Source organism: Podarcis erhardii, assembly GCF_964252035.2.
Source record: "Podarcis erhardii genome assembly, chromosome: 6".
Lineage (NCBI taxonomy): Eukaryota > Metazoa > Chordata > Lepidosauria > Squamata > Lacertidae > Podarcis > Podarcis erhardii.
Genome location: NC_138510.1, coordinates 4667961 through 4681652, shown reverse-complemented (window position 1 = coordinate 4681652; position 13692 = coordinate 4667961). Strand labels below are relative to the sequence as shown.

At 53.7% G+C, this 13692-nt stretch overlaps 2 protein-coding genes across 3 annotated transcripts in view; both read right to left on the bottom strand.

Moving 5' to 3' along the window:
• The window catches only part of RSPO4 (R-spondin 4), a 263645-nt gene that overhangs the window by 177050 nt on the left and 72903 nt on the right, over nucleotides 1-13692 (bottom strand). The gene's annotated exons all lie outside the window — the stretch shown is intronic.
• Nucleotides 1-13692, bottom strand: part of ANGPT4 (angiopoietin 4) — a 55673-nt gene that overhangs the window by 16703 nt on the left and 25278 nt on the right. Inside the window, exons 2-3 of the mRNA XM_081868000.1 lie at nucleotides 11401-11556; nucleotides 10723-10844 (exon numbers count right to left, since the gene is read on the bottom strand). Coding sequence (XP_081724126.1) covers nucleotides 10723-10844; nucleotides 11401-11556 — 278 coding nt within the window. The remainder of the gene's footprint in view (nucleotides 1-10722; nucleotides 10845-11400; nucleotides 11557-13692) is intronic.

Below are 13692 nucleotides of genomic sequence, written 5' to 3'. Positions count from 1 at the left end.
GATCCAAACTGCAGCAGTCTGATTGGTCCTAGAACAATAGGCTCCAAAAGGCAGCAGTCTGATTGGTCCTAGAACAATAGGATTCAGAATGCAGCAGTCTGATTGGTCCTAGAACAATGCAGCAGTATGATTGGTTAGCAGGAACCACCCAATCATGCTCCAGATAGAAGTGAATCCACAACCTGATTGGCCTACAGTAGAATCCTGGAATTAGCCAATCATGTGCAGCCCATTGTGTAAATAATGTATATAAAGCAGATACTTTGAGGGGACATTCATTCATTCCTCCTCACCACTATGAGCTGAATAAAGAGCATGAAATCACTTTGCGACTCTGAGTATATTTCACTGGCGACGAGGATGGGATCCCGCTGAGCTGACTGCCACACACAGCACCGCAGCACCGCCACCTGCCGCACCGCTGCCTCGCACCGTGTATCCAGGCTTCAGCTCCGGGACACAAGGAACTCAGAATGGCAACTGACAGCAGCTTCTCGCCATTCAACCCAGCATCTGGAGACTGGGAAGCGTACGCCTCCCGTTTCACCTTCCTCCTAGAAGCCAAAGGGGTCACCGATGAAGAAGACGCCAAGAAGAGGGCAATATTCTTCAGCGTCTGCGGAGAGGAGACATTTGAAATCGCCCGGGCTCTCCTTGCGCCTGAAGACGTCGCTACTGTTCCATACAAAACAATAATGGAACAGCTGAAGGGGCACTTTTCGCCACAGCCCTCAGTGGTGGCTTGTCGAAATGCCTTCTACGCAAAGCGGCAAGCCCCTGGGGAAACCATAACTGGGTTTGTGACCTCTCTCCGCCAAGCTGCCCAGTTCTGCAACTTCTCAGAGCTGGAGAACATGCTTCGTGACCGCCTCGTCGGTGGCCTGAAGGATGAGAAGCTGCAACGACGCCTCTACGCTAAGAAGAACCTAACGTTCCAGGTCGCTCTGGAGGAGGCCCTGGCAACGGAAGCTGCTGAGAGGTCGACGCAAGAGGCACGGCTGAGCCAGCCGTCCCAACCGAGGGTCCACCATGAAGACCTCACCAACGACTCGGGATCCGACAGGGAGGAGGTGCACCGAGTACAGCAGCGCACTCAAGCAGCCCACATACCACAGCTGCCTCGACGAGAAGGAGGGAACTGCGCAAGCTGTGGAGGAAGTCACGAGAGGAGGACCTGCCGTTTCCGCAACGCAGAGTGCAGGCAGTGCAGAAAATTGGGACACATCGCCCGGGTGTGTCGGGCTCGGCCCACCCGAAGCCAGGCATCAGATGACCAATCCAAGAGCCCCAGGTCCCGGGGCCCAACGCACCAAGGCAACTCGACGGAGCTCACAGACTTCCAGGTATACCAGTTGCCCCACCCCAACGTAGAGAAAATTTATGTAGAGGTACAGATAGAGGGGGCCCCATGCCGCATGGAGCTTGACACGGGTTCAACTCTATCCATAATCTCGGCAAGGACCTTAAGGAAACTGTGTCCTACTGGGGGTCCCAAACTCAGGCCGGCCCCATTCACCCTCCGGGACTTCCAGAAACGTAAGGTCCCCACAATGGGGGTGGGGACCTTCAGGGTGCAATACCGAGGGCGGACGCGGCAACTGGACTTGCTTGTGGTCAAGGGCCCCTACATTAGCTTACTGGGGTTGGCATGGTTTGGACCACTGGGACTAGCCATCACCGGGGTGAACCACATGAGCTTACAAGTGGACGTGGACGCCATATGCAAGGAGTTTCCGGGGGTTTTCGATGGGAATTTGGGACAGTATACGGGCCCCCCCATTGCTCTACAGCTTGACCCCGCAGTACGACCAATCAGACTGCTGCAGTTTGGATCCTATTCAACTCAGTACATAACACCCCTCCTGACGACCAGTCAGGCTCAAGGCCCGCCGGGTCCCATTCGCCCTGAAACCCCGTATAGACGAGGAATTGGACCGACTCGTGGAGCAAGGAGTGCTGGAGCCGGTGCCTAATGCCCCCTGGGAAACCCCAATCGTCACACCCGTCAAGCCTAATGGTTCGGTCCGCATCTGCGCAGACTACAAATGTACCATAAACAAGGCCCTCATGGCCCATGCATACCCAGTGCCAGTGGTCAGCCATGTCCTTGCCACCCTGGCTGGGTCGAAAATTTTTGGCAAGCTGGACTTGGCCCAAGCATATCAACAGCTGCCAGTAGATGAGGCCACAGCAGAGGCACAGACGATTGTGACGCACAGAGGAGCGTTCAGGGTAAAGCGGCTGCAATTCGGGGTCAGCGTGGCACCAGGCATATTCCAGAATCTAATGGACTCTCTCCTTAAAGGGATTCCTGGTGTCACCCCCTTCTTTGATGATGTGTTGATTGCCGGGCCCACACCAGAGGAGTTTGAGGACCGCCTCCGCACTGTTCTGCACCGTTTCCAGATGGCGGGTCTCAAGGTGAAGCGGGAAAAATGTCTACTAGGAGTGCCTCAAGTGGACTTTCTGGGATTTATGGTGGATGCAGAAGGGGTTCACCCGACTGGGGACAAGGTACGGGCCATTTGTGATGCCCCAGCGCCCAAGAACAAGACTGAACTTCAGGCCTTCTTGGGATTATTGAACTTTTACCATTCCTTCCTTCCCCACAAGGCGGCGGTAGCGGAGCCCCTACACAGACTCCTGGACAAGCGGGCCCCTTGGGTGTGGGGCCAGCGCCAGGAGGCCGCATTCCAGGCAGTCAAGGACTTGCTTGTCTCAAACTCGGTCTTGGCACACTTCGACGAGAGGCTGCCGGTGGTGCTAGCATGCGACGCCTCGCCCTATGGCATCGGCGCTGTCCTGGGACACCAACTCCCGGATGGAAGAGAGGTACCGGTAGCATACTTTTCCCAGACACTCAACGAAACCGAGCGGAACTACTCGCAAATCGACAAGGAGGGTCTGGCAATCGTGAAGGGAGTAAAAAAATTCCATGATTTCTTGTACGGGCGGCCCTTCACCGTGGTGACTGACCACAAGCCGTTGCTTGGCTTGTTTGCCCCCGAAAAGCAGACCCCCCAAGTGCTGTCTCCTCGCGTCCTCAGGTGGTCAATTTTCCTTGCCAGCTACCAGTATGCACTGATTCACCGCCCTGGAAAGGCGATGGGCCATGCAGACGCCCTCAGCAGGCTACCACTACCGGAAACAGGCCCCGACCCAGCACCTGCACAAGAGGTTATGAGCCTGGAGCTGCTTCCTGACCGCCCCATTCAGGCACAAGAAGTTGCACACCATTCCAAGAAAGATAGGGTCATCTCCCGGGTCCTGGACTGGGTGTGGAGGGGATGGCCCAGCCGCAGCCCCGGGCCAGAATTCGCCGGCTACACAACCCGCAAACATGAACTGTCAGCCCACAAGGGGTGCCTGTTATGGGGAAGCAGGGTCGTTGTTCCCCAGCCCCTCCGCAAAAGGGTCCTCACAGCCCTACACGAGACACACCCAGGGGTAGTAAGAATGAAGGCCCTTGCCAGGAGTTATGTGTGGTGGCCGGGGATCGACGGAGAGATAGAGGCCTGGGTCAAACACTGCCAGGCCTGCCAGGAATCCCGCCCAGATCCCCCAAGGGCCCCAGTCCAGTCCTGGGAGTCCGCCCGAGCACCATGGTCACGCCTGCATGTGGACTTCGCTGGCCCCTTTCAGGGGAAAACATTCTTCATAGTGGTGGACTCCTACACCAAATGGCTGGAAGTCGCACTGGTACCGTCCACTTCTACGTCCGCAGCCATCCGGGTACTACGCAGGCTGTTTGCAACCCACGGGCTCCCTGACACTCTCGTCTCAGACAACGGGACTGCATTTACATCAGGAGAATTTCAAACCTTCACAGTGCAGAACGCCATCCGCCACATCCGTTCGGCGCCATTCCACCCTGCCACCAATGGCCAAGCAGAACGCATGGTGCGGACCACCAAGGACACCCTTCGCCGCATGACGCAAGGGGATTGGGAGTACCGCCTTGCCACATTCCTTCTAGCACAGCACAGCACCCCCAGCTCAACGACTGGCCGGAGCCCTGCTGAACTACTAATGGGTCGGCGCCTTGCAATCAGATTGGACCGCCTTCACCCCGATAGAGCTCAGGATGAGGTAGTGGTGGGGGAAGGCAGGAACCCCCGGACCTTCGAGGCCCAGGACCCAGTGTACGCAAAGAATTTTGGGGCAGGCCCTGCATGGGTACCTGCCACAGTCACCAGGGTCACGGGCCCCGTGTCGTACGAGGTGCTAACAGATGGGGGGCAATGCTGGCGCCGCCACTGCGACCAGATACGGCGACGATTCCCGGGAGAAAACCAGGAGGAGGAGGACAGGTCAGAGGAGTCCCAAGGGAACAGTGGGGCAGTGAGGCCCATAGAGCAGCAGGGGCAAGCAGGAGAGGCAGAATCAGTAAATACAGAGAGGACCCGCGAGGCCGAAAGGACACCGGAACCAGAACCACGACTGAGCGAGCCGGTTGCGCCAGACCAAACAGCCCCATCCTTGGAACACGAGCCAGAACCTGAACCCCGGACCAGGGAACACCCCAGGCCGCAACGCACACGTAGGCCACCGGCGTACCTTGAGGACTATGAATGCGACCTTCCGGGCAGGACTGGAACTTAGAGGGGAGGGGTGTTATGTACTGAGTTGAATAGGATCCAAACTGCAGCAGTCTGATTGGTCCTAGAACAATAGGCTCCAAAAGGCAGCAGTCTGATTGGTCCTAGAACAATAGGATTCAGAATGCAGCAGTCTGATTGGTCCTAGAACAATGCAGCAGTATGATTGGTTAGCAGGAACCACCCAATCATGCTCCAGATAGAAGTGAATCCACAACCTGATTGGCCTACAGTAGAATCCTGGAATTAGCCAATCATGTGCAGCCCATTGTGTAAATAATGTATATAAAGCAGATACTTTGAGGGGACATTCATTCATTCCTCCTCACCACTATGAGCTGAATAAAGAGCATGAAATCACTTTGCGACTCTGAGTATATTTCAGCCGTTTACCTTCCTGATGGAGTGGTACCTATTTATCTACTTGCATTTTGACATGCTTTTGAACTGCTAGGTTGGCAGGAGCAGGGACCGAAAAACGGGGGCTCACCCCGTCACGGGGATTCGAATCACCGACCTTCTGATCGGCAAATCCTAGGCTCTGTGGTTTAACCCACAGCGCCACCCGCATCTCTTAACCCGAGGTACCACTGTATAAACAACGACAACTGGGAAACACTGGCCTGTGAACGCTCCAGTTGGAGAACAGCCTTTACCAAAGGTGTCATGGGCTTTGAAGATGCTTGAAGTCAGGACAAAAGGGAGAAATGGGCTAAGAGGAAGGCACGCTTGGCAAGCCTTCACCATGATCAACTCCCGCTCGGAAAGCAATGTCCCCACTGGGGAAGGAAATGTGGATCCAGAATTGGCCTCCACAGTCACTTATGGACTCACTGTTAAGACCGTGTTAATGGAAGACAATCTTACTCAGCTACGAGGGATCACCAAAGGAGAAGACACAATCAACATGCCCAACACAGTTAAATGCTGATTGGGGATGTGGAGTTGGAAGGGTGCCAAGGGTCATCTAGTCCAACCCCCTGCAATACAGGAATCACAGCTAACAGACAGCCATCTAGACAGAAGACCACCCAACCTCTGCTTAAAAACTTCCAATGAAGGAGAGCCCACCACCTTCTGAAGGAGTCCGTTCCACTGTTGAACGCCTCTTATTGCCAGAAAGTTTTTATTGATGTTTAGTCCTATCTTGTAACTCGCTCCCCCAGGGGGCAGTGATGGTCATCAACTTGGATGGCTTTTTAAAAAAAAGGATTAGGCAAAGCCACTTGCGCCATTTAGAGGAGGTGGGTTTGCAGGATTCACGGCCCCACCACGCGCAATTGGGGGGGGGGATTCCCAGCCACGTCACCTCCTGGCCAGCCAATTGGCTGGCTCTGGGGGTGTGACCTGCCCTATTTAAACCAGGACGCAGCCGGGGATCTCCCTCTTTGCCTCCTGCCAGCTGTTCCTGCTTTTCATGCCTTGACCTTGCTATCGACCTCGGTTGGTCGCCATTGAGGAGCCTGGTAGGAATTTTTCCACTTGGCAAATTGGCACTAGCCACTTAGTTTTTGCCTACCTCATTGCAAATCGTCACAACCTTCTTGGTATTGGTAGTGAGGCACTAGTATTGTTCTGTAGTTGGAAGAGGGGAGGTAGCGCCATCACCTGCCCCGCATATAGAAGGGTAGTCTAGTAAAGGATTCCGGGGGGCGTGGCCCTGTCCGAAGCCTAGGGAGGTGAGGGCCCAAGGCACGCCCCCTAGCGGTGGCCCCAGGGGAGTTCCTAGTTGATGTCATCAGCAGGACTCCCCCTACCGGTGGTTAACCCTTCCCAGACTTCAAGCGGACGGGCTGAAGCCGGATATAGTCGGTTAGGACTAATGCCTAAGCCAATACCGCTCATCACCTGTAACCAATAAAGTTGTGGCCTTTTTTAGCCCATTAACCTTAATAGTTGCATCATGTGTCATTATTTTGATGGGGGGGGGGGACTCGCCAAGCAAATGCATGGAGGAGGAGATGGCTATCGTTGGCTACTTGCCACGCCGACTTTGTTCTGCCTCCACAGTTGAAGGAATAAATGTTTCTAAATCTCAGTTGGTGGAAACTGCAGGAGAAGAGAGGGCTCTTGTGCTCAAGCCCTGCTTGCAGATATCCTACAGGGATCTCAGTGGCCCCTGTGAGAACAGAATCCTGGACTAGATGGGCCTTTGGCTTCATCCAGCATCTAGCAGGGCTCTTTGCATGTTCTCATGCTTGCCATTTTTAGAGACCGTCCCTGAAGGAGAGAGTGCGCGCATGTGTTCTGGAGCAACGAAAGCCGGAACAAGCAACTTCTACGACTTTGTCACTGCCTCTGCTGCTGTCATCACCATACACTTCATCAGTTTATTTTTGCAGCCATCAGGGATTTCATTTTTTAAAAAGAAAAAAAAGACAACATCTCTCATGACGCTTCTGCGCCATATTGGTGCTGCACGATTGGCTTCTCTCCCCACTGCCCCCATCACCTTTCTTTGGCCAGGCGAGATGGCCATAAATTGGCTTTTCGTAACAGTTTGGCACGGCAAACGGCTCTTGAGAACAATCCAAAAAGTGCTGCGGTTGCAAGAGAAATCATCCCCCCAAAACTTTGGGAAGCCAGCTGGCTGGGATGCAACGAGCACTGATCTCAGCACAGTTTGGATCCTTCGCAAGAATGGAGGGGAACTGAAGCATGGAAAGCAAAGTCACTCCAAAGTGACTCCATATAGCTTTTAATTTTGATTTCTAGTTTAAGGAATATTTGAAAAAAATATGTTAATATTTAAATCTTTGAATAGCTTTGGAAGTGGATATAGGCTGTAGGGTTAGAAGTAAAAGGTAGTGTACTTTAAAATAGTATTATTTGAAAGTGATAAATTGTGAAGTTATTTTAAGTGTGTGTGTGTGGGGGGGGAGATGGTTAGAAACTATGATATATGTAAACTGCCAAAGATGAAGTAAAATGAAAATCAGATAGGTGGGACTTCACTACATAACACCCCTCCCCACCGAGACAAGGCGTTAGTTACAATCATAATGGTTTCCTTATATACAGCACTACGCGTAATGGTTCAATTAGGCACAAAAGCATATTGGTTACATTTCCCATACTTAGACCAACAGTGATACATGTCCAACAACATAGTCCTTTAAATAAGTTGGGCGCTTGGGAACTCTGCCAGACCGCCGGGGACTGGTAGCCAAGTCCGGAGGGCCACACAGTTCTTGCTGAGGCTGTGGTGCGACCCTAGGTGGCGTTGGAACCAACTCCCCTGGATCCGCTGCTGTGGGTGGAGCCTCCGCAAGTGGAGTGGTCTGAGTCTGTGGTAAGTCTGGCAGACCCTCTGAAGCGGCTTGGTTCGGCTCCACGCTGGCAGTTTGCGAGGGAGGTGTAGGTGGGGCCTCGCCATCTGTACGTGTCTCTTCTGGAGCCGCAAGCGCAGTTGGGGGCACCTCGGTAGTGTCCAAGTCCCCAACCCTGTGCCTAAGCTGGTCTATGTGCCGTCGCCACAAGCGTCCGTCTTCGAGTGCCACCTGGTACGAGCGAGGTCCAGTGACTCCCACTACTGTGGCTGGCACCCAAGGAATGTCCCCCACATAGTTCCGGGCAAAGACCTGGTTTCCTGGGACAAATGACCGTGGCGCGTTGGCACAGCCTGGGGGTTCAGCCACGGCAAAGTCCGGGTGTAGCCGGTCGAGCGGTGACCTGAGGCGGCGGCCCATAAGCAGTTCAGCAGGACTCCTCCCTGTGGCCGCATGAGGGGTGATGTGTTGCACGAACAAGTATTCGGCGACCCGCTCATGCCAGTCTCCCTGGTCCAGGCGCGCCAGTGCCTCTTTTGCCGAGCGCACCATTCTTTCCGCTTGCCCGTTGCTGGATGGATGAAAGGGTGCCGTTAGGGCATGGCGGATGCCCAGTCCCAAAAGATACCGCTCAAACGTGCCTGACGTGAACTGTGGTCCGTTGTCAGAGACAAGGACATCAGGACACCCATGCGTTGCAAACAGGCCTCGCAGCACCCGGATGACAGCTTCAGTAGTGGTGGAGGGCATCAGGGCGACCTCCAGCCATTTGGAATAGGCGTCCACCACTACCATAAAGGTCCGGCCGTGAAAGGGGCCAGCCAGATCAATGTGCACCCTCGACCAGGGTGTCTTTGGCGTCTCCCAGGTGTGTCCCTTAGCTGCCGGTGGTGCAGGCCTCGACTCTTGGCACGCTTGACAGGCGGACACCCAGGCAGTGATGGCATCGTCCATATTAGGCCACCAGACGTAACAACCGAGCCAACGCCTTCATTTTGACAATTCCCGGGTGGCCAACGTGCAGAGCCTCCAGGACACGCTGACGGAGTCCCTGGGGAATCACGACGCGGTCTCCCCACAGCAGACAGCTGCGATGAGCTGAGAGTTCATGTTGTCTGGTTGCGAAGGGCTGGAACTCCGATGCAAAAGGCCCTTGTGGCCACCCCCTCCACACCCAGTTGAGCACCCGGCTGATGGTGCGATCCTGGGCAGACGCGGAGGCCACAGTGGCAGCCGATACAGGCGCTGCCGGAAGATCCTCAATCAGAAGGAGCGATGAAGCTGGAGCCGGGTCTTCCACAAATGCTGGAAGAGGGCAACGGCTGAGGGCGTCGGCATGGCCCATCGATTTCCCCGGGCGATGGATGAGCCGGTAGTGGTAGGCAGCCAGGAAAACAGTCCATCGCAGCATGCGTGGCGAGAGGACCGGTGGAGTTGGACGATCACCGGCGAGGAGGCCCAGGAGTGGCTTGTGGTCAGTGATGAGGTCAAAAGTCCTGCCATAGAGGTATTCATGGAACCTCTTCACTCCAGCCACAAGTGCCAATGCCTCCTTGTCGAGCTGGCTGTAATTCCGTTCCGTCAGAGATAGTGTCCTGGAAAAGTAGGCGAGCGGTGCTTCTCTTCCATCTGGAAAACGGTGACTAAGGACAGCACCGATGCCAAAAGGTGAGGCGTCGCAGGCAAGGACCAGCGGCCTGGATTCACTGTACTGTACCAGCACACTGTCTGATGAAAGGAGAGCCTTAACCGCGTTGAAGGCCGCCGTCTCCCGATGACCCCAGGCCCAAGGCGTCTTTGTACTAAGGAGTCGGTGAAGAGGCTCAGCCACTGTGGCTTTGTGGGGCAGGAACATGTTATAAAAGTTCAGCAGCCCCAGGAATGCCTGCAACTCCGTCTTGTTCTTTGGGGTGGGGGCCTGCTGGATAGCGCGGATCTTGGATGTGGTCGGGTGAAGGCCGGAGGCATCGATAAGATAGCCCAGGAACTCTACCTGTGGAACGGCGATCTGGCACTTCTCCCTCTTTACCTTGAGCCTGGCCTCTTGGAACCTGGTCAGCACGGCACGGAGGCGCTCGAACAGCTGCTGGTGTGAGTCTGCAGACACCAAGACGTCATCAAAATATGGTACCACGCCCGGAAGCCCTTGCAGGAGACGCTCCATAAGGCTTTGGAAGATGCCAGGAGCCACACTCACCCCGAACTGCAACCGGCGGCAACGGAATGCCCCCCGGTGGGTGACGATCGTCTGGGCTTCAGCAGTGGCATCATCGACTGGCAGTTGTTGATAGGCTTGGGCAAGGTCCAGCTTAGCGAAGACCTTACCCTCACCCAGGGAATGCAGCAGGTGTTGGACAACAGGAACCGGATAAGCGTGCTGCTGAAGTGCCTTGTTGATCGTGCACTTGTAGTCAGTGCAGATTCTCACCGACCCATCTGGCTTGACAGGCGTGACGATGGGGGTTTCCCACTTGGCGTGGTCAACCGGCTCCAAAACTCCTTGGGCGATCAGTTTGTCCAGTTGTTCGTCCACCTTAGCCTTGAGAGCAAAGGGAACCCGGCGTGGCTTTAGCTTGATGGGGGCGACTTGTGGATCAAGGCTAAAGGAGATGGGCGTACCTGTATATTGCCCCAAGGTGCCGTCAAAAACCTCGGCAAAGTCTTTGACCAGACCCTCAGTCTCTGCGTTAGAGATGCAGTTGATGCCGGTGACTTCCAGGCCGAGGGCATCAAACCAGTCTAGCCCTAGGAGGCTTGGCCGCTGACCTTCAGGACCAGGGAGTCCTCCACACCTGCCCGCCTCCTGTCTGCAGGGATCCAGGTGTTCCTACACCTGCACAGCAACAACAACCTACCTGTTTCGGTTCTGCAGCTTGTGGATCTCGTTCGTCTGCATCAGCAGCTGCTTCTCCAGCTTATTGGTGGACAGAGAATTCTCCAGTAGCTGGATCTCAATGCGGGAGGTCTGGTTGAGTACCTGCACAAGGCAGAGAAGAAAACCTGCAGCTGGAATGAAGTATAAAGGTAAAGGGACCCCTGACCATTAGGTCCAGTCACGGATGACTCTGGGGTTGCGGCGCTCATCTCACTTTACTGGCCGAGGGAGCCGGCATACAGCTTCCGGGTCATGTGGCCAGCATGACTAAGCCGCTTCTGGCGAACCAGAGCAGCGCACGGAAATGCCATTTACCTTCCCGCTGAAGTGGTACCTATTTATCTACTTGCACTTTTGACATGCTTTCGAACTGCTAGGTTGGCAGGAGCAGGGACCGAGCAACAGGAGCTCATCCCGTCGTGGAGATTCGAACCGCCAACCTTCTGATCGGCAAGTCCTAGGCTCTGTGGTTTAACCCACAGCGCCACCCGCCTATAAATATATTTTATAAACGAATAATGCACTCTATCCTCACAACTACAGGATTGCGGATTTGGAAGGGACACCAGGGTATCATCTAGACTGACATAACATTTTTTTCCGTATTTCTTCTCTTCTTCAACCCTCTTTCCCCATTAGAAAACCTCCACCAACCCACCTGAGCCTCCACGTCGGTCAGTTTCCTGGTCTGCTCGGCTGTTTGGTTCAAGAGGTTCGTTCCAATCTCCAGCATCGTGGCCGTCTGGTTCTGCACCACGTTCTGCTGGATCTGCACCATTTCCGACTTCATATTCATCTGGATGTAGCTCTCCAGCTAAGGGGGAAGGAGTCAAAATGTTAAGGGCAAACTCCTCAAGACCTTTCCTCCACCTCTGTCTTGCCTTCCTCCAGCCCATTCGACAAAAGTCCCCTTTGCTCCCCACTCCCCATTTCCTCCTTCGGAAGAAATAATTGAGAAACTCATTCGGATGAAATAAATGTGCCGTTTGTCTCTAGAGAGCCACCTTGGGTTCTCTTGGCTCCACAATGGTGCCAAATCTGGAGCAGTTCTTGAGAAATATAACCCAGGGCAATTTGACCAAGATAATGCTCAGGGTAACTTTTTGTGGTCAGGCAAAATCCTGAGCTATCTAGAGGTCACGACATGTTGTCAGCAAACCTGGAACGCTGCCTCCATGAGAGACTGGGGGTGGAATCTGCTTTTGGAAAAATTAATCTCTCTGAGAAATGTTGGCTAAGAAAAGCGCTGGATGTTTATGGTGTCCCTGAAATCCCTCTCGTTTTCTACACTCCCATTTTCTCTTGCAAAAATCCTGCTCCCATCCAACATACAGGTTTCAATGCTGGAGCTGGATAGCTTCTTTGAGAAAATAGGGGCTCTTTCAAAGATGAATTGGCAGAGAATCTGCAGGGAGGAAAGGCATTTGCTCTCCCCGAATTCTCCTCTCTAAAAAGGTGATCCTAGCTACTAACAGTGAACTTGTCGTCTGAGTGTGAATCATCATATACGGCCTCGGCCCAGTATACCTGAAGGAGCGTCTCCACCCCCATCGTTCAGCCTGGACACTGAGGCCCAGCTCCGAGGGTCTTCTGGCGGTTCCCTCCTTGTGAGAAGTGAGGTTACAGGGAACCAGGCAGAGGGCCTTCTTGGTGGTGGCACCTGCCCTGTGGAACAGCCTCCCATCAAATGTCAAGGAAATAAACAACTATCTGACGTTTAGAAGACATTTGAAGGCAGCCCTGTTTAGGGAAGTTTTTAATGTTTGATCTTTTACTGTGTTTTTAATATCCTGTTGAAAGCCGCCCACAGTGGCTGGGGAAACCCAGCCAGATAGGCAGGGTATTATTATTATTATTATAGCCCAAACAACATCACTTGACCTGAAGGAGCGTCTCCACCCCCATTATTATGCCCATACATTGAGGTCCAGTGCCGAGGGCCTTCTAGCGGTTCCCTCACTGCGAGAAGTGAAGTTACAGGGAACCAGACAGAGGGCCTTCTCGGTGGTGGCACCCGCCCTGTGGAACGCCCTCCCACCAGATGTCAGAGAAAAACAACCACCAGACTTTTAGAAGACATCTGAAGGCAGCCCTGTTTAGGGAAGCTTTTAATGTTTAATAGGTTATTGTATTTTAATATTCTGTTGAAAGCCACCCAGAGTGGCTGGGGAAACCCAGCCAGATGGGTGGGGTATAAATAATAAATTATTATCATTATCATTATTATTATTGAGGGGAGGAACTCACAAAAACTTCCCAAGGAAGACTGAGCATGCTCAGTGAGCATGGAATATCGAGTGTCTATTTCGGGTGGGGCAGGGAATGGAATGGAGTATTCGGGAAACAGGCATGGCTCTCCAGCACCCTGAACAGGAGCACTCCACACGGGATTCCCTGTAGCAACTGTGCATTTGTTGTGCGGCACACACAATCTTTGCCCCCAAGGCCCTGATATATTAGATGAAAAGAAGGCAAAAAGCACTGGCCCCCGGCCCCCGGCCCCCGCTCCCTCTCCTGCTTCTCCTCTTCCCCCTTCTCCAACTGGCCAGCAGCTGGGAAAGGTCTGTGTGCATCTCTCCCTTGGGATCCGCCAACACCATTCCGCATGGCTTGGGGCAGGGTAAGAATAAACATGTCATTTCCTCTAAAGCACTTCCTATTCCAAGCCTTTTGCTGATAGAGCTTCAGGGGAGAGCCAGGCATAATCAGATAATTGCTGTGATCAATCCGCTATAGTTTCAACTGCATTGTTTAAAAGGCTTGCTAACTGAGCAAATCACCCGCTTGATGGGCTGCTCGCAGTTGCTGGCCTGGAGTCGAGGAATATGGAATCCCAGCCACATCAATTCCAGGATAAAGTATGCAGCACAAATAACAGCTCTGATGGTGCAGTTGGCTGTTGTTGTTTAGTCGTTTAGTCGTGTCCGACTCTTTGTGACCCCCTGGACCA